General features: G+C 33.7%; 1 protein-coding gene across 1 annotated transcript in view; it reads right to left on the bottom strand.

Annotated features, from left to right (window-relative positions):
• KIF6 (kinesin family member 6) overlaps positions 1–21,547 on the bottom strand; it is a 175,445-nt gene that overhangs the window by 144,319 nt on the left and 9,579 nt on the right. Inside the window, exons 4-5 of the mRNA XM_009331124.1 lie at positions 9,266–9,413; positions 4,443–4,552 (exon numbers count right to left, since the gene is read on the bottom strand). Coding sequence (XP_009329399.1) covers positions 4,443–4,552; positions 9,266–9,413 — 258 coding nt within the window. The remainder of the gene's footprint in view (positions 1–4,442; positions 4,553–9,265; positions 9,414–21,547) is intronic.

The raw sequence follows: 21,547 nt of genomic DNA on the forward strand, positions 1-21,547 counted from the left end.
ACGAACGTGGGATGGCCAGCATCTGATGGGATGTAAGATTTACTTGCCATCTATATTCCTCTTCTTATTCTGTCTTATTAAAGCAGTTATCTTATTAAGCCATTTGTTGTTGGGCCTTTCTTAGTGAGATCCGGAAAGAGCCCTGCACCGGCTCTCTCTCGCCACTCACCCCACAGTGCAGAACAAGGAGTCAGAACTGAAACAATGAGATTGGTGGCACATGTGCAAACACATAAGATCTGTCAGAATTTGCAGGCAACTGCAATAATCTCACTCACAAGAAAATGTTTGTTAAATAACACTTTGATATTAAAAAGTAAAGTTGCCTTGAACAGCACAGCAATAATCTGAACTGAATTAATTTACTCATCTGATGCCTTTAGAAAAGTCACCTTAGAAAAGTTTCACTGACTTCTTCCTACTAGTTTTCAGGAAACAAATCTGCATGGGAATAAACAACATATAATGTACACCGAAGTTATTTTACACATTTAAATTTTAAGGTTATAACTAAAGTGAAATTGGTTTGATTCAGTATCATGGAGTTATATAAATTACAAATACACTGTACAACAGAGAACCTGTTAGAGGAGAAAGCCTCTTGCACAACCTCAGAGCAAATGAAGAGTTCAGAAAAATGTTCCTAATTTGAACAGTCCTGCAAATCTTTTATGAAAACAAGAGATGGCAGTAAGAATTCAAATAGTCTTCTACCAGCTATTAGTTTCATACTATTGCTATACTATTATACTATTTATACTATTAAACAATCATAACTTCCTTGTATAAACATGGAACCCTCTACAGCTACAACCAGAATTAGATCGTCAATATTAAATTCAATTTTTGCATTCTAACAAGTAAGATTCTTCAAATGTATTTGCATCTGCATATGCTGTGTTTCAGTTACAGTGTCACAAAATTAAAACAGCTTTGCGTAAGCAAAACAAGTTACAATTGTAAACCAAGGCATACTGTATATGAAGCATTAAGGTATATCAAATGATATCTTTTATGGGCTACATGTAATATCATTACAACTAAACATCATGAAAACTGTTTTTTTTTCTGTGAAAATAAAAGTTCAATGGGATTTCAAAACCAAACTTAGTTGATGTATAAATATCTGTACTTATTAGAAATGATACATATTTATGTATACATATATAAATAAATATGTATACTTATACATATCTCTACATATGCATACATAAATAATTATGTAATTCTATATATGAATCTACATACGTATAAATATAGACAGACATTTAGATATATAGATATATGAACTACATTCACACATTTGTCAGGAATTTATTTCCAGAAAAGTAGTGATTTTTTGTGAGAGCCTCTTCCCTTCTCATCTGGCAGACTCTAATGAAATGATTAAGCAGAATTAAGATGAAAATTTAATAGTCTACAGAACATACAAAGGACAGCTACACACAAACCCTTGACTTCAGGAGCAGGGATTCCAAATCTGATCATGCAATGATTGGATGCAATGGTCAATTTTTTAAATTTTTATTATTCACTTTGCCTTAAACATCAAATACAATTTTAATGTCTCGTTTTTCAGGTACTATGAACAAGTCTGTTGTATGCTTTTCATAACTTCTGTTACCTGAATGACATCACTCTGTGTTTATTCCTTCCATTGAACTGATAATGTAAAGTCATTAACATAGAGTTGACTAGGTAGAAGTACATATCTTTGATTCAGATTGCATCCCTTCTTTTGCAGGAATATGGATAACAATACTCTTCCAAAACAATCTGCATACTTTACGAGGCTAACTAATCTTTTGCTTACTTTTCTAAAGTGACACATTTCTTCAACACTTTTCTTGTCCATCTTAGATACTTGGGAGAATATCAGCACAGACTGATAATATTTCCCCAAGCATAGAAAACCTGCATTTGGCTTTGTATGATGCTGAAAACCTTGACGATCCACTGTGGAGTTCAACAGGAAATTATGCATAATATTACTCTTTTAAAGTACAAAAAAATACGTTCTTTTTAATATTTTTATTAAATACATGCTTTCAAACAAGCTTGAGGAAGTTAGATTATTCTGTATTTTCTTACTACCAGTAAAACCTTAAAAGGTCTTAAGCACATAAAACTCTCAAAAAAATGAAATATATATTAGGTAATAAACACCTGATATATTTTGAAATATGTGATTACTATTTACGTAAGTGTAACTACTACTTACTTTATCATTTACAAAAATTAACTAAGTAACTAAAATCTAGTTAATCATGCAACTACCCTTTCCTGCAACTTGCACTCCCTTTTTAGCTCAGAATGCCACTATATATTTTAAAATTTTGAATCCTAAATTACTATCTTAAAAAATAAACAAAAATATTTTATTAATTAAATACTTTTACACAATGCTAAATATGAGTGGTAAAGGTATAGTTTTAGTGTACAGTACATATTTTTTTGACAAATGATGTACTGGAAACAATAATGACCATGTACAGTAAAACCATTAAGCACTTATTAAGATTAGTTACTCTGCAGAGAAAAAATTATTATCTCACTAAAACCCATCCTGCAATAGTATACACTACATAAGTTTACAGGTAATTATGATTATCCCAGTGTGCTTTATCCCTAATTCACAACCAAATTATCTGTCAACTTTTACTTTTTTAAAATAGACTAATACATAACAAGGAGTTATTCTTTAGCTTCATTGAGTCACCATACATAAACCAATTTCAAGATTCTAAAATTCATTATTAGTAAACATTCAGAACCTAGTTTTAAAAAGTGACATATTTTCCAGGGCATATGACCCCCAAATAACTGTTTCAAATAAAGTTGCAATTAAATTAATCAAATTCAGTTTAGTTCAATTGAATAAATCCAATTTAATAAAATGAATAAATGGGATGAGTTCAAATAAAGTATTGCAAATAACTTAATAAATGAAATTAATGATTTAATAAACTTGAATAACTTAATAGCATTAACTTTAATAAGCTGAATAAAAGTGTAACGGACTTTTTTTTTTTTTTTTACACAGAACTGAGAAAAAAATCTGCACCTGTACAAATGGGCACAAAAATTAACTTATTATCCAAATTAGTCTCAGATTTAAAATTTTTCTCTGCATAGCACAGGAAGCAGATAATAAACTAAATTCCTAAACTTTACCATGAAAGACATCAGTAAATACATACAGTCCTTATAGTACCAATGTGTCATAAAGTGATAAAATTTAATTCCATTTTACAGATGAAGAAAGCGAAGCAATGAGACCAACTTACAGCCCAGTCTCGTACTTTGAGTTTGTCTACTGCCTTCCTTATCTCTAGACTAGCTTGTTTTATAAAGATCAGTCTTGAAAGTTTTTTGTAGGCGTATGTCCTAGATACCACATATTGTGTAGAAAACTAAAGCTATATTTTAATGCAACTTGGAAGATCTTTTTAAAATAAATAAATAAAATGGGTTTCATATGTCAATAACATAATTAGCTATTTTGATATAAAATTCTATTGATTTTCCATTATTGCTCCATTGGCAGTTTTCAGTACGTTTCCTGCTCTTGTATCAGCAGTGATTTAATTGCTATTTACATGCTTCAGTCACCATCATGTTGAGTGAGAAAGTTTATGGTTCCTAGCATTATTTCAGGGCATTTGCAAATCCAAGCAGTCAACAACTCACTTATTTAGACATATTTAGTGCTTGCTGAGTTATTTTAAGAATAACACAGACTATAAACTATTTTTTCAGAAGAAACTTAGAATCTAGGATTTGGATTTCCTATAAATTATGATATTTGACTTCACCAGGCTGTGTTCATGACCTACAAACCTTTATTCATTACCCTTCTCTAAGTATTAGTAGGTGCTAGTGTCATCAGTGAAAACTATTATCCATTCTGAAGTAAATATAGTGTCCTTTGGAGTTCCTTGTAGCCTTTTCTATCTGTTACTTACCTTATTTCATAATTGCTTATTCTAGAAAAATAATTATCCTTGAAGGAAAAGGTCCAAGTAGAAGCAGGGAGTTTTTCTCCCTACTGTTGCAAGGAAATACTGCCTGTCACATATGTCTCTGCCACACACACGCACGTGCATACCATATAAAGCTTTAGACAGGCTGTCATGAGAAAAACAAGTATACCTTCTCTTTTGTTTTCAGTGGCTGCAACAGATCTCTTCCGCATAATTTCAATATACATTTTTAATACTTTCACCTGCAGTTACTCCCATCTAGTTTCCCTAGCCTCTATACACACAGAGCAAGAGAAAATTTAGACAGTGTCGATAAAATTGAGAAAACAAAGTATTTTGAGTTAATTAACACTGAGAACAGTAGCAGAGTTTCAAAAAAGTCCCCAAACAATGCAACAGGGCACATGAAAATTATTTCTGTTGGTTTTTTGGATGATTCTCCGTAGTTTTATTACTTACGGCAAATCTTCCAATCTGGAGGGCTCGTGTCTTGGGTCCAGCAGATCATAACCACATTCATTGTAGATTTCTAAGTAGGAAACGTGAGTTGTATACACTTTACTGCTATCCTGGATAAGAAAAGAAAAACAAAATAGAAAAAAGGAAGAGCTATAAAGAGAAGTCAGAGCTAGATCAGAACACAAATTTATCACTACTGTTGCTTCCTCACTCTGTCTCTTTTTCTTTTCCTGGGTATGGTTTACATTTTCAATTCGTGAGACTTATGTTTTCTGTTACCATATGTATAAAGGCCCAAGAAGAAAAAAGAAAAAACAAACAAAAAAACCCACCAACCAAAACACACACACACACGCACAAAAACCCAGAACAAAAATCCCCCCAAAACCCCACTATGCCCATGAGTTCAGTCTGGTTCCTTATATCTAGAAAAGTCTGTATACACTTAGAACATGGCAGCCTGCTCACAGAACCATGCAACATGCCATTTTTCACTTCTATGCCAATAAAAGAATGTTATTATAAAGAGGTAAACCCTCATATTATGGATAGAAAGACTATGCTTAAAAAAACAAACAAACAAACAGGGAACAACAGCAACAAAAATTAATCAAAGATTTACTTCATTTAGAAACATCAGTGATGTACTGCTTTCCACTCTCTTTATCATAACATTTAAGCACTGTATATGGTGTCGGCTGTTCTCTGTAATCCTTTTTTTTTTTTTAGAACGTATTGCCAAAATGTAACTTAACACAACTGCATTTTGCAGACAGAATTTTCTCCTGCCCCAAAGCCAAATCCAAACAACATAAACCTCAAAATAATGGGCTATGATTTCCAAAATAAAAGAAAATTAGTCACTACTTTTCAGCAGATGAAGCCACTGTGAAAGCACTCATATCACACTCACAGTAGCAGTTTAATAATCCAATCCACTACAGTTGTTTTGCAAAATACTTTGAGATACAAACTTTTCATTTTCACTGAATAGTTATTTCCCATGGTTTTTTTTATTGATAATGACAGTTCACTATTTCAAGGGACACCATTTAAAAAGACACAGTACCGATGGATGGAAAAAATGTAGTAAGGAACTGTTCAAACAGGAAGCTGTGGAAATAGGAGAATTTCTGACCAATAAATTAAAATGAGATGTTATTAAAAACAAAGGGCTTGATTTGCTTCTAATTTGGGGTAAAAAGTTTTGTTTCCTTGGTTTCAAATTGCACTGTCTCAGTGTAAGTAAGAGCTTCAAAAGTCTTGTATTTTGTGTCCCTGAATTCACTTTCTCCTGTTCCATCCTACTTAGAGTTAGGAGGCAGATGACTCTTCTCCACTATGTCAGCACTTTCCAAAGCACAGTTGTAGATAAAAGGAAATGAAACAAGGGAAAGGTATTGCCGTGGTTTAACCTCAGCTGGCAACTAAGCACCATGCAGCCGCTCGCTCACTCCCCCCCCCCCCCCCCCCCCTCCCCGGTGGGATGGGGGAGAGAATTGGAAAAGCACAAGTGAGAAAAACTGAAACCAGGACAGGTATGAAAAGAAAGGCAGGTCAAAAGATAAAACACCAAGAAGAGGTGCTTTAAGATGCACCAAGAAAGAAAATGTACAAAACAAGCACAAAGATTTGTAAGCAGGGAGACAGAAATATCCTTATATGCATAACTAAGTAGAGCTTTTGATCCAAAACGCAGTCTGAAAATGGAAACAAACACATTTTTATTTTTGTAGAAACTATGTGCTGAGAAGTCAGCAAATAAACTATTTTTCATCCTATTTTGTTTTTATTACGTAAGTAGCACTAGAAAAGAATGTTGGTGTGTTGACACTGTATGTTGCTGGCAATTGCAAGATCAACCTGTTCACTTTCCATGACAAAAGTCCTCCATGGGGTTGTGTGAGTGCAGCAGGTCTAAGACAACACGATCACATGGGTTTTTTTTTTCATTTCCATTCCCACAAGAGCAAGCTTTTGTGCACCTGCAATAAGCTGTGTACATTTACCTGCCAAAGCCATACTTTGCAAGAGCCAAGGTAATCACTTAATATTGTTAACCCTTAGACAGGGCACGTTCATGTGACTGAGACATATACCCTTATGAGTAAGAACTGGTACCCTGTATTAGATGAATGACAGAGTATAAAAGTACAATGTAATGATTGATGTTATTGTCAAATAATATTTAAATTTGTTTAATTAAATAGCTTTGTTAAAATATGAAGATTAATCTTAAATGAGTCATAGGCCTGATGGAGTAAATGAAGAGACAAAACATATATTACACCAGGATCCTCTCTTCCTCTCTTAACTTTTGCTTCCTACAGTTACAAAAGCACCAGAATGATTGACTGTGTTCACTCATATCAGTATTACAGATACTAAAAGAAAATGAAATTTCTTGTAAGCATAATGAACAATCATCAGTGTGCTTACTCTGGCGCATCCTTTCACTTATTCACTCATTTCATTGCATACAAATGTCAAATTCAAATAATTCTACAATATTTTGGTTATAACCTAACACACATACACACATCCCCCCATATCCTCCTTTAGAAAAAAGTTGTTATACCTGGAATGCCAATCACTATATCATCAGCTAGTTATTGTTGTTTCACACAGTCCCCTTATATGTGGCAAAAAATAGGGTATGTTACTTAAGCTTTATTTCCAACCTGTAGGCTGCAGGTCAGTCACAAGACTTATGATTCGGAATGACTAACTTAAAATTAACTTCTCTATTCAATGATAAATTTTGTTGCTGACATCTTATTTGAGTTTCTGAAGCATTTCCGTTGACAATTACCATTTACTTATTAGAAAAATTAATGTAAGGAGATAATAACAAATATTTCAGGTGTGGTAAGACTGTTAAAGTTGTTTTTTTCTATAATTTGTATTTATTCTGTTTCTATCATTGTTCCTAGATGTTGAGACATTACAGTGCACTTCTGTCAAATTGAATTGATGCTATGTTTTCTGTACATAAAATAAATAAATAAGCCACTAAATTAAGTTTTGGGTGTCTTTTTTGGGGGCACAGTACATCCAGAAGAACCATACAATTAAATTGCAGTCAGTTTTATCCTTCTCCCAAATTCTGCCAATTCTCTTTCTGCCAGGTATGATGGCTTTTTTTTTTGCATAGGAAGCAACATCGCTTTTTTTTTTTTTTTTGATTCAAAGTAAAAGAGTAAATGACTTCAAATTCAGTTGGGTAAAATGATCTGTAAACCAGCTTGATTAATTTGTAAGTGCAACAATTACACTTATGACTTCTGCAAGGTATTTTTCTTTTTGTAATCATAAAACTATTTTAAGACTTTGTATTGTTTTCCTCCCTACTTCTGCAGGGCACAGCTAGAGTCATTGAAATACGCCATTCATTTTTACATCACTGGATTCACCTAAAACGTAAGTTTATAGCTCTTTGGTTTAGGTCAGTTACCACACCGGAGTGACGTGTTTGCCCTATAAGCTATGTCAAATCCGGTATTTAACCAGCAGTTGCACTGAGCTGTCAGTGGCAGGAAAATCTTCTGTGTGGTATTTAAGAAATGAGCAGAAAAGCATTAAGAAATAACTGGGACAGAACTGTAAGACTAGAAATACTATAAGATGAGGAAAAAGGGAAGAGACAGAGAAATCATATTGGGCAGTATTTACTACTGCCCAAATTTTTGGTGAAGCCAAACCAATATTTATATGAGTGTAGTGACTATTTCTCCACCAGAAGTTTCAGATGTAAAGAACATGTAAAACTGGTTTCCAGAATACAGTTTACTACCTTTGAAAGTGTTTTTCTAGTCACTGTTAACTAGTGTTTAGGTACTGATACTGTTTTAAAAACAGACCAAAGGATTTTTTTTTTTCTTTTTTCTTTCTTCATTTTAGAAAGAATGCATTAGGAATAATTAATAACAGCAATAACTATAATAATAATAATAATACATTAATGACATTTTATTATTTACATCTTTACCTGTTCATATGTTATACATGTGTAATTATGTTAAATTTGCCTAACAATGGTTCTATCCAACTATATTCAGTGAATCAGACTTTCATTACTAATACCATATACACATAAAAACATTCCATACAAGTGCATAATTGTAGTTAAAAGGAAAACAGTAGAGAAGGAAAATGAATATGGATATCTATTTTCTTTCAAATACTTAAAGGATTTGCATTACTGGCTTTAAAAATTGCTTTTCATCATAATTAGAGATATTTAGCATTAGCATTCTAGAATATATTCTAGCTGATAAGTAACATTAGGTAAAATAAAGGCATTAGGTAAAATAACTGAATATTTTAAAATGCTTAATATTCATTTTACTATTTATGGGTTTGGGGTTTTTTTGAGCATCAGTCAAGCACAAAGAAATTAGGTAACTTAGGAGTGAAAGTAATGCTCCATCTTTTATACAACATTGTTGGTTTACATAGGAATCAGAGCAATTTTTGTACGAGATGTGTGTGATGCAATACATTCAATACAAAACCAGAGTGGAGCTAATATAAGTCTTAAGACAAGGAGAACCAATTATGTGTTCTGAATGTACGTTGCACCAACTAAAAATAGCACGGTTTTTAAAACTACAAAAACCCGCCATTATTTTCAGTTTACTGCAACAAACCAGGTAACCAAAATTATCACCGACATATTCTTGCATAAGGTATCATGTCAAGTTATTTTCTTCAGCATTAATTTTAGGGCTTCCTCTAACACTATTATAAAAACAGCCTTTTGCAATATAGTTAAGTATTTGTAAACCAGATGTTAAAAATAAACAGAAAACAATGTCCCATACCTTCTGCAATTGATCAAAAATATAAGATAGAGTCCTGGGAATGATGCCTCGATCACTGTAACGTTCTGCTCCTCCTGTAATGGTAAAAGTTTTGCCACTGCCCGTCTGACCATATGCAAAGATAGTTCCATTATATCCTGCCAAAACACTATAGAATAAAAAAACGGGGAGATAATTAATATCTAAGGCATAACATATTTTCCATGATCAACTTCGTATAGAACCAAAATATAATTAACAGTAATTCTTAATTACAGAGCAGCTGTCTTCAGTAATACAAGAATACACTTCAAGATACGTATTCTAGATTCAATGGAATTTAAACTGTCTAGAACTGAAGGACTTTTTGATGCCTTGACTTACCCCATTATTCAATATCATCACTAGTTGATCATATTTATTACTATTACCTTTGTATACTTTTTTCTTTGGCTTATGATTTTTTACAAGAATGTTATTTAGTCTCTCAAAAGACTGTAGATGTCAGGAATTGTGACCATTGGTACATTACAGCTAAAGAATCTAGAAATATTTCACATATGACTTCATTAATTGCAAACAGAGAAGACTATATCATGGTTAGAAACTCATATAAGGATACAGTTATACCAGGAGTCTTTTTTTATTCTGAGCATACTACTGTACTAAACTATCAGACTACTAGCTTGGGTAAGGGTATGCAGGAGAACCTGTGCTTATATCCGTGTAGTAAAGCCTTCATTTACTATGAGAACACCCAAAACCACATTGGTAAAAGCAAACTTTCCTGACAACTGTGCCTGTACAAGAAGCTTCTGTGGAACAGCAATAGTAGCTATGCAATGGCATAGTTCGAAATGACATTCAGACTCAATCATCTTTTTTCACACACTTCTGACGTCTACTTGCAGAAGTGCCTAACAAAAATCTAGTTCAAATATCTTTCTCTAATTCACCACGCTCACCGTTAACTTCCACTTGATTTCCACCAAACAGTAGATAAGCTTAATGACAATGGTATAGCTGCACACCGTGGAGGAAACATGGGACTCGGCTGCAGCTGACATACAGCTCAGGAGCCATGGCTGACTAAATGGAATTTCCAAGTTATGATTCAATATATTTTGAGATTTTTGGTCCTGATTTTGTTCTAAAGGAGAGGGCTTTTAATGCAATGAACAAAAAGCAGTCCCCTAAATTATGGTGGTCTACATTCCACTACTGATAAGTCAGTACAATTTGAAGGAGCTATTTTTACATGCAAAAATAGCATTTTTTCTTATTAATATATGCCAAAATTTCTTGCACTATTTATGAAGACAGAGTCATATTTTTCTCAAGTGAGACCCCTTTGATGGGCTAAAGTCTGAAATATAAATACAACATTTTATTTTTCCCTTGATATTAAAAGTAAAATTTCAGGTATCCAATGTTTAAAATTTCTATTGCAACTCACAGTTGACTATCATGTATTTCCCTCGTACTGCTCTGTCTCAAAAGACTTAAACACTAAAAATCTATTTCCACATTTCTAATTCCATTTCTTGTTAATTACTGTGAACTGCTCTGAACTTGAAAAATATTTTAAGTGCTCTAAGATTTTACGGTTCACACTGACCGGCTATAAACAATGAGGTAAAAATGATGGAGGACATAATTATTTTGAATTTTCACTTGTCTGTAAAAGCAAACAAAAACTGAATAAAAGTATCAAAAATTATTAGAATCACAAATTAAATAGTGATGAAATCAGTTACTGACTGTAATATTCAGACGGCCAATCAAACCAGAACTCATGAGAGTCTATAGTTGACAGGATATATGATAAAGAAATCAGATTAGACTGTCAAGCTTTTTTCTCTCCTTTCAGCAGCTGCCAATTACAAAATATTTCCTGGATTCATCCATCTCAAAATTGTTCTACCAGAATTCAAGCATCTCCTGACAAAATATATGAAGGGACTATTTGAAAACAAATAAAGTAATCAAGAAAGAATTATTTTCTTGATAAAACTTAACAGAAGCAAAATCTACTTTGGATTTGATTTACTATGCTTAAGGACCTACTAATTTTGCTAAAGAAAAAGAAAAGCTAAAATTATTCTTATGCATTTTGTTTATTGAAAAAGTGATAAATAAGTTCAAATTTTAAAAAAATAGAAGAGGGCAAACAACCCTTGCATAAGAGGAAAAGAACCATGTATATATAGCTGCTGGTCTGGCGCCACAAGAGATGCAATGGTTCTCCAACTTAGTGAAGTTTATTTAAAGGCCTGAGTAGTTGCCAAATTGCTTATTTTAATCCATTACAGTAGGATGTCAGAGACAAAAACAGAAACATGTTGAAAGGAACTACAGTGAACATCTGCTCCCAAAGACCAAAATGCCCGAAGACAGAGTATATATAGATTTTAGATTCCAGATGTTAAAAATCAAAACAATTATTCTTATAAAACACCTCATTCATCTATCTTAGGAATTTCTAGTACCCACTGTCACAATATCTGAACGCTGAAGACAGTAATGAGTTGTCAGAAGGTAAGGGGTATCAAAAGAAGCTCAGAGATGGCAGATTCAAAACAAGCAAGGGGAAACATTTCTTCATGCAAAATGTAGTTAAGCTATGAAACTCCTTGCAATGGGATGTTTTGGATGCTAAAAGTTCACGCAGGCTTCAGTAGAGACTGGACTAATTCATAAAAAAAAAAAAAAATGCTCTCAGTGCTACTACACACAGAGAAATCAGAAAGTCCCTAAACTACAAATGACTAGAGGCTAACAGAATACCTGGGGAAAGTAGCTCTACATACTTACCCTGTTTGTTTTTTTCTCCCGAGCATTGACTGTTAGTCCCTGTGAGAGATAACATACTGGGCTAGATGGAACTTGTTCTGACCCAACACAGTTGCTCTTCTGTTTTTACATCTCTGCTAGTTGGCTCTTCTAGATCTAGCATTTTGGGTTGTAAAGTTTTCTTACTCCTTCTCTTCTTTAAAGTTGTTAAAGGTATATATTTTCAATTACTGTGACTTGGCTCCTGCAGAAAGGTGTGTTTTGCAATGTGTCTAAAAAAGTGGTAAAGGTGTGGCTGCAAACTATTGAGGTCCCTATACTTCACAAAAAGCTGTTGATTAGGATCACCACACATGTAAACATAGGATAAAATGTCACATACCATATGCTGTCAAAACAGCTACAAAAGTCAGTGAGTTTTCTTTGTGTTGATTCATACATTTCTTATATTTATTGCAGTACATCAGCACAGCTCTGAACAGTTTTCCAGAAAACATTGAAAGTTCAGAAAATGTAAACATATCAATGTCATTAATGTATTCTCACAGTCCAATGTAATTATAGGTAATATTAATATCACATTGCATAGATGCACTATGAAAGTGCTGGTTAGGATTCCACAGTTGAGTTCCACTTTAAAATCCAAGATGAAAGTCAATCTTATTTTTTAATATATGTGTGTATAATTATATATATAATTGCATCCTGTCCATATTTACAGCACTTATTTCTTTCATTCAGAGTGTATTAAAACTAACAACCAAGCCAATTTAAGAAAAGCCTGCTCAAGGTTCTAAGGAAGCCTGTAAGGAAAGAGGACTACCAATAATATCAGTGAAAGTGGTGGCAAAGCCTTCTAAGAGTGAAGCACAACCCAATGAAGACAGTATGGAGAATAAATTCCTTTCCTAAGTCTAAGAAGAAAACGACCTTTATAACAGACAAGGGACTAGGAGTTCAAGCAGAACTGACAGAGCTCCTTTGGCTTAGAAGCAAGCTGAAGACTGATCTCACCACCTGAAAAGAGTAGATGGGAAGACACAGTGAAAAGTCTCTACTGTATCAGCTTGGTCACAAGGGATTAAATTTATGAACTAAACAGAACTAAAGCTTATGTGTACACATATATATTTATGAATGAACAAATTTCAAAACTGAAGATGTCTAACCACCAATCTGGGTGTAATATTCTGAATATTAGTCAATGTCAATTCTGAAGGTCAGTATGTGATAAAGTCTACATGGATTAAGTTACAAAATCCCTGCCTGATGTTACTGATTCACACTTCTCTTAAGGAACTTGGAATCAATGGGAATACAGGATGTTTTAGCAATGAGGCTTGTGGAGAAACTATTATCATAGCAAATACTTGCTAAAGATATACTTTGCTCTTTTTCCACTTCTAAGAACTTCAAGTCAAAAATAAATACCAAACTTTATCAATCTAATTTTAGTTCATTGTCCCAAGGAGTTTTACGCTGAAATGGTAACAATATATGTAGGTGGACCAATACCTAATCAATAAATCTATTAAACCAACATCTATTTACTAAATACTCAGGAAGTTTAAGGTATGTACTTACTGTTTTCAACCTAAGATGCACAATCCCTTTAGGAAAATAAAAACATAGAAAGCTTCATAACCCTTTAGCCACCCATAAAATGTTATTTAAAAAACAACAACAAACTACACTGCAGAATTAGCCTTGACAAAGTGAAGGGTCTCTCAGGTGCTAAGAGTTAGTATAGTGAGTAGAAAATATACACATTCTCCCTTTCATCACAAAACGTATTCGCAACAGGTATCTAAAAAAGTTGGCAACACCAATTATGAGATGACAAGAAGAGAGTGTATTTTCTAAACAGCATCCACCAAAAGGATCCTTGAAGATTCTCATCTGCAAATTAAAGCTGTCCCTAACAGTAGTGGAACTGATTCTCTGCTGGGAAAGGCGGTAGAGAATCAGCAGCTCTTTTCTGCCTATTCTGCAAAATCTGTTTTGCAAGATGTCAGTTCACCGAGGCAAAGTTTGCATCTTTGCTCTTCAAATTCTCTGAACAAGAATCCCAAACCTTTGTTAGACTTAGTATTTGAAAGTACACAGGTTGACATGGTTGTTGATGGTAGTCTTGTGAAGACTTTAAAATATGCATACATAAAAATCATACACTAAAAGGATATTGTCAGTCATGCCCCCTCGGTATTATCAGCGTATCCAGAACTTTGCATTTTTTTTTCTCCCAGGAAGCTGAGTTTTGGCATGGTTAAGGAGACACTTTGTTGAATAAATTGTCTCTTTACTACTTCAAACAAAACACATCAAAGACACATAATCCAAAGAGAGGCTTTGCTGAAAAGATCTTTCATGAACTTATGCAATGTTGTATAGCTCCCTGTTCAGAAGTTCATGGACTACTTCCAGACAGATTAGCTAAAATGTTGCTGGAGAAATCTGTCTCCAGTATATTTTAGCAAAGTTACTCCTGTTATGATTGTCAGAGTTCCTGGAGGGCCTTCTCTTTTTAATAATACCAAGCTCAGAACTATAAAGTCTACTACAGAGAAAAATAAGTTTTTAAAATACGATGACTAAAACTTGTCCAAATTTGTACATTTGTTTCACTGTGTTAGGAAATTCAGAGAGTTAATTTTCCTTACATGCTAAAATATGCAGACATATATTTGTAGCACTTTGTGATAGACTTAGCTTTTATAAAAAGAAGAGAAAGTGCTATTCATCACAAGCCACATAAAGCATTCTTTACATAGTAAAATGCATATCAATTTTACCTACAGAAATATTTAGGGTTAGTTTTAAACAAAACAAATACAGAAAAATAGATATAAAAAAGTCAATTTCTAACAAATAAATTGTTGTTTCAGCTTTGCTTCTACTGCTTTACAACCAGGTATGCCATGTTCCTCTCTGGAAAATATGGACCAACTTAAATGTGTAAAGGAAAAACCTAAGTTGTCGTGTGCATGAGCAGTAAGTCCGACACGTTGGACTTCATACCTGTGAATGACAAAATCCATTGAATATGGACAAGTGTCATTGGCCTGAATTTCTACATGTAAAGAAGTCTGAAAAGAATTGCCCAAGACCTCAAATTCTGTGAAGACAAGCTTTCCAGAAAAAGATGACATTTCTGGGAAAACACAGACATATAGTAGTTCTGCAAACAATCATATTTCAGTCTCATTTAATATACTGAGTTGTCTTCGTATCTTGTTCTTAACATGTAGGAGATCTCAGTTACATGACTGCCAGGAAAGGCCCCAAAAGGTCACAGTCTGCAAATTCAAATGGATCAGAAGAACTAAACAAATTGAATCTTAATATTTTAGATTTAACTCATGATGCCAGAATATTAGGATTTCCCAGATTTTGTAGCATAATTAATAATTGTGTCAGTTCTTAATAAATATAAATTTTTAAGTTCTATACCTATTTTTGTGTTTCAGTGAAAATACTTCTGGTCAAACCATATGAAGACTCACATATCACAAAGCTGAGTACAGTGAAAAAATTGTAATGCTTGCTGGATATAGTAATTTGAAATTAAAACATGTATGCCTGTGACAATATATTTACATATATATGCTGTGTGTAAGGGTGTGTTGGATGATAAACTTTAGTCTTGTTTTTAATCACTGTAAGAAAAGTCAATTTAAAGCAAAATATTGGTGAGGAAACATCATGATAACCTGCTAAGTATTCTGAATTCATCAACAAGTATTTATGTAATAAGCAGCTCTGTTTAGCAAAAATTAGTATCATTAAACAACCTGAAATTATACAACAAAGGTTTCCCTTAGCGGAAGTCAGAATAAGACAGAGGAAAAAAAAAACCCAAAATATTAATAAACCAACAAGAAAACTGTAACAACAGCTAATATCAATTTTAATGAAATAATAACATTAATTGCAGGCAAACACCTCCTAATCTAAGTTTTGTAAGCATTATATATAAGTATTGTTTTATTACAGTCCTAAATCTTCTTTATGCTTTTATTCTGCAGTATGATTTCTAATCTAATGATATGCCTACTTCAAGATGATTTTAACATAGAAAAAGGTTAGATCTGTTCTTACATTTTACTCAAAGAACTGAATGCTTCTTTTCTGGTTAAGCACTGAAAAAATTTTGCTGGTTTTTAGAAACACAACAGCTTGTGCTTGACATTACAAAGCTAATCAGCAACATTTTTAAACACAAAGAAAGTACTGAATGTGTCCTCTATATTGCATACAATTGAAAGCACACCTTTTCCAAGTGAGAGATAGTTTGTGTACACAACTGACTAAGAAGATAAATTTGATCACACTGTTATATAAACCTAACCATATATTATGACAGCAGCATAATTTAGCATGAGGTGATGGAACAAACCAAAAATTTTCAAGTTTTACCTCCAAGCTATGACACGGACTACCAAGAAATCTCCCGCAACGACAATCTCTGAGACAGAAGTTACAATACTTTCAGTATTTTTCTAACCAGAATATTGAAATAACCAGCAGAGGCTTAGAAAACACACTGAGAAATAGTTGTCCACCTGCAAAGTACCATTAAGTAAGACCATGATCCAAAGCTTACTCAAGTCAATGACCACCTTTCCAATAATCTCACTGAGTTTTAGGTGGGGTCCAAAACACGTGACAACTTGATGCAGATTTTTTGCTGGAGTAAATGCTTAAACACACTACAGTATTTAAACATATCTGCATATATCAAAAGTACTTCTAATACTTTATGAACTCCCAACATACATCCTACAAATTATTTTTTCCAGTTAACTTGGAATACTCTTAATACTCCTCTTGTTTTGGAGAAGAAACATAATAAAAAAAGGAGCAAGCTGAAGTAAATGTTCCTTAATTAGCCCACTTTCAGTACAACCTTAAAACTGTTTCATAACCCAAGTACTGTTATACAAAAGCTTACGTAATGATGCTTGCTCAAAAAAGTAAGTTTTGGCTTTATGAAAAATGAATTATAACACGCTTTCTTTTCTGCCCTTTGGACTTTGAGAAACTGATTAAAAAAACCAAAAATCAGTCATTGATAAAAATAGCTAGTGTTCAATATTTTAAAAGTTCCCTTATAAGTGGTAAGAAAGTCATAAAAAAAATCCTCAGAGTCCAGAGAAAAAAAATTGCTAATAAGAAATGGTCATTACATGTAAAGACTTAGCCAGTAACACTGAGGAAGAATAAACAAATGTTGTAACACTATAGCTGCAACTGTGATGGTCTAAAAGTATAAGAAAAAACAGGTATTTAGAGAGAGGTAGCAACTTTTATTAGACTCGCTAATATAACTGGGGGAAAAGAAGACTAGGCTCAAGGCTTCAGTGGATTATTGGTTTTTTGGTAACGTTAGAAAGACCCTGCCTCTTCCTTTACAATCTTGCTAAGCAGAAGCTGTTAGTACAACTTTGTATCAATTACCAGGCATAGGAAAATTCTTTCTAGTATGGACTCATATATGAATGTAGTTAAAGGGCAGCAAGGCCATGTGTTTTTTTCCCCTCAAATTTTCTTACTCAGTTATCAGTTAACTTGCACTTTCTAACTTACTCATAATTAGTGGCGGTTTAAGAACACACACAGTGAGAAATTAACTTTTCATTTAAAAATTCATTTTAGATTACTGTTTAAATAAATGGCTGTTATAGAGTTGTGTACTGGCATTTTCAGTCACCCAGCTGACTTGCCTCATGCCTGAAAGATGTCTAATTCCTAAATAAAGGGTGTGATACAGAAGCCTAACTCATGCAAACAATTCCACTTAAATTGATAGATACGTTATGTTTACAACTGCTTAACATTCCTCAAGTGAGAAATTCCTCAAGTGAGAGCTAGACAATTTATGGGTAGTTACTACAGTTTAAAATACCATTCAGTACTTTGTCCTTGAATATCTGAGACAATATAAATAGTGGTATAAAGCCCAGTGACAGTAGACAGAGGTTGAAAGCAGACTGAGGTTGTTTTATTGTGGTTGGTTTTTCTGACTACATTTTGGTTTAATTTCCAGTGAAGATCATTTGTTCTATTTAAAGTTTATGGACACAGAACTTTTCATTTGTTTCTGTGCTCATTGTTAATGAGACTTCAGGCAGGCTTCTGCTGAAGTATAACGAAGAACTCTGTTTCCTCTGCTGCTAGACTGGTTTTGCAGAATCAAACAGAACAGTTACCATCAAAATCTGCAGAAAAAATAAAACAAACTCTTCTCCCTTGAGTTCTGTGTCTAGTTTTGGACTGCCCAGTAGAAGAAGGATGCTATAAAGAAACTGGAGTGAGCCTGACAGAACCAAGTTAGTTTGGGCTGGAGCACATCACATACAAGGGGAAGCCAAGGGATCTGTTTTCTATCAACCCGGATAAAAGAAAGCTATACATGTACCTAATTGCCACCTTCCATTATGCAATGGACATTACAGAGATGGACTCAGACTCTTCTCAGAGACTTAGTCATAGGACAAGAAGCAGTGGTCACAAGTTGCAAGAGGGGAAATTCCGAGTGGGTATAAGGAAAGTGTTCTTCACAGTGAGAGTAGTTAAGCCCTGGAACAGGGGCCTAGATGGGTTGTGGGATCCCCATCTTCAGACATTTTCAAAGCTCTGCTGGACAAGGGCCTGAGCAACCTGATCTAAGCTTGAAGCTAGACCTGCTTTGCTCAGGAGGTTGGACCGGATGACATACAGAGATCCCTTCTGACCTAATTATTCTAATTTGTTAGCACTAGGCATAATTCACATAGAATCATCAATAGAAGAAGGAACAAGTAAACAGTCCTTATCAGACCCTGAAAACATGCTACAAACTCTGCTCTATTTCAGACTAGTCTCAATGCATCAGTTTTATAACCACCACCATGAAAATCTTCCTCAGGGAAGTCAGAGTGCTCTGATTCCTTTTGCGTTACTCCAAACTTCATTATGAAAAAGACAAAGAAATAGTAACAACCTTATTCTCAAGTTTTTGACATTGGCAGATATTACAGACAAATGTGGAAATCTTGTCTCAGCAATTGGTGAATGAAGCCTATCCAGAACACCAAAAGCCATCACAGCAACGATGAATATGAAGTCTAAGCAAAAAGATTTGCTTGCTCTGACACTTAATTCCTATTGCAAGACATACTTCTCAGTCTTCAAAAGGATTAAAAAGATCATTTAAGTGGATGCATTTAAGCCATCTGTAATTTTTATTATTGTTTTGTTTTAAAATGAAAAAGTTCAACGTGAAAGATTTTTACTAAGTTTATAATATGAATAAATAAAACATGTCTAAATGTTTAAATGAAAAAAAAAGGCCTTATTAAGTAAGGACTAAATTCTGAGAGTGTTTATATGTAGATAAGAGAAAATCCTGGCAACAAGAAACAAATTTCATCTTTAAAAATTAATTATTTTGATTTTGTTAGTTTATTTCAGCTTCATATTATTATTTTAACCTGAGTTCCAACGTCTTCATTTTAAATGACTGCTAACCTAAAGGCATGTGGTTGGAACAAATATTCAATAACTATTAAAATACTAGACTAATGAAAAAAAGCAGAAAACACCAGTATCTTTCCTTCTTTCTATCTCAGAAAGCCTCAATTCATAGTTATTTTATTAAAAAAAAAATTTCAACACAGTCCTGGCAAAACCAGCCCCCAGACACAATATTTAAGATAAAAAGAAGGAAGAACTTCATTTGCAGGATCTGGAAAACAAGTTTTCAGGGAGGATTTGTCTTTACAGAGACTCAGTATTTAGGTATCTTCTATCACTTGGAGCTCAGATTAAAGTTTCTTTTAATTAAAATAAACAAAATATCTCAGTATGACTTTTTTTCTTTATGCCTTTGCCAGATTTATGCAACAATTCTAATTTGGTAATGCCTCATCTTTCAAAAATAACAACTGTTTCCAAATGTGCATTTAACTGTCTTTTTGAGAGCTTAGCGCAAGCAAGTTTCCTTAGAAAATGCAAAAGGGTTTTCCTGAAAAAAATAAGGTGTAATACAATTTCTTATTTTAACTAAAATATCTAAATATATTTAGAATTCCACCATAAGCACTGCAGAAAATGTGTGACACAAAGATACTCTGAATCAAAGCTATCAAACAGTAACCTATAATAAGCAGCCTTCTTGAACAATTCTAAACTGTGCAATTTAAGTCATAATAAACATGAGCAACTAATAATCATTTGAGATGAAACATTAATGAAGCTTGTCACTTTTTATTGCCTCATAATTATACACGCTTTCAGGAAGAACTGCTAGCATTACTGCTCCAATTTCTCCGTTTAGGGGAAATTTTAAGCTACATTTGTTTCAAGCTGACATCCAAAAAAATAAGCGTCCCTTACTATATAGAGATTCTATAGGTCTTTTGTACCTAAATCACCCACATTAGCAATAATACAGCTGTGATGCAAGGTTGCCTGCAGGTGAGCCAAGCCACTACTTCCCACACTGTGTCACAAATATATCCAGGTCAGAATGGATAATTGTTCATACAAGCCTATCATTTAATTAGTTAACGAGGACTATCCTAGAAAAACCACGTGCTTACAGGCCTGATGCTTACACCTTAACAAAATTCCAGAAAAAAACCCAAAACATTCACTACTAAAGCATAGTTGTTTTACTAGGCATTCTTCATTTTGATCATATTAAACATGAAGATTTAACAAGTCTTTATAGAAAGGCCAGTTTTGATCATGGTAACAAATATTGTATCATGCTGATGATACCAAGAGATTTTAACCTGGTCGGGGAGTCACTGTGCCAGGACTATAAAAAGCAAGAAGTTGACTTGTATCACAAGGGTCTTACAACATTTTAATCATTCAATCCTTTTGTATTACAGCTTAAGTGAGTGGACATTTATATTGACATTGCAGTACCAAAACTGTACAAGTCTTCCTTGAGCTCACTGCATTGGAAAGAATCCTTCCTATTAGGGCACACAGCAACCTGCTGTACCAGCCAACAAGATCTACAGATACAGAGGCAACATGCTGCAGTTCCACTAAACAAGCCTAAAAAGAAAGGAAGGGCAGAGGGGAAGGGAATGTGGGTAAAAAGGGTGGAGAAACAGCTTCCTATACGTGACACATGTATAGAAAGATACATAGATATAAGCAAGATTTTTGGAATGCCCAGGTAAGATGAGTCCAAATAAGAATGAAAGTTTAGTGCATCTTCTAAGGAACTTAATTCAGACTATTTCCTCACTGAAGCAGAGAGATACGGGTAAGGAACCTGTATGTGTTTCAGGTCTCCTCATTACAAAAGCTGCTTTATTTGACCCCTCAAAAGGATGAGTTCTATACACTTCTTTTGAGGTGTAATTTCTTTAGAGTGGAAAATAGCTCTTAATAAGTTTTTTTGAGATGCAAAACAACAAATAACCAATTTAATGGTGGGTTCTGGCTATTACATAATGAATAAATAATCATGACTGACTTACTTTTCTGTTCCTTGTCACATATAATTCC

Source organism: Pygoscelis adeliae, unplaced genomic scaffold (assembly GCF_000699105.1).
Source record: "Pygoscelis adeliae isolate BGI_AS28 unplaced genomic scaffold, ASM69910v1 Scaffold218, whole genome shotgun sequence".
Taxonomy (NCBI): Eukaryota; Metazoa; Chordata; class Aves; order Sphenisciformes; family Spheniscidae; genus Pygoscelis; species Pygoscelis adeliae.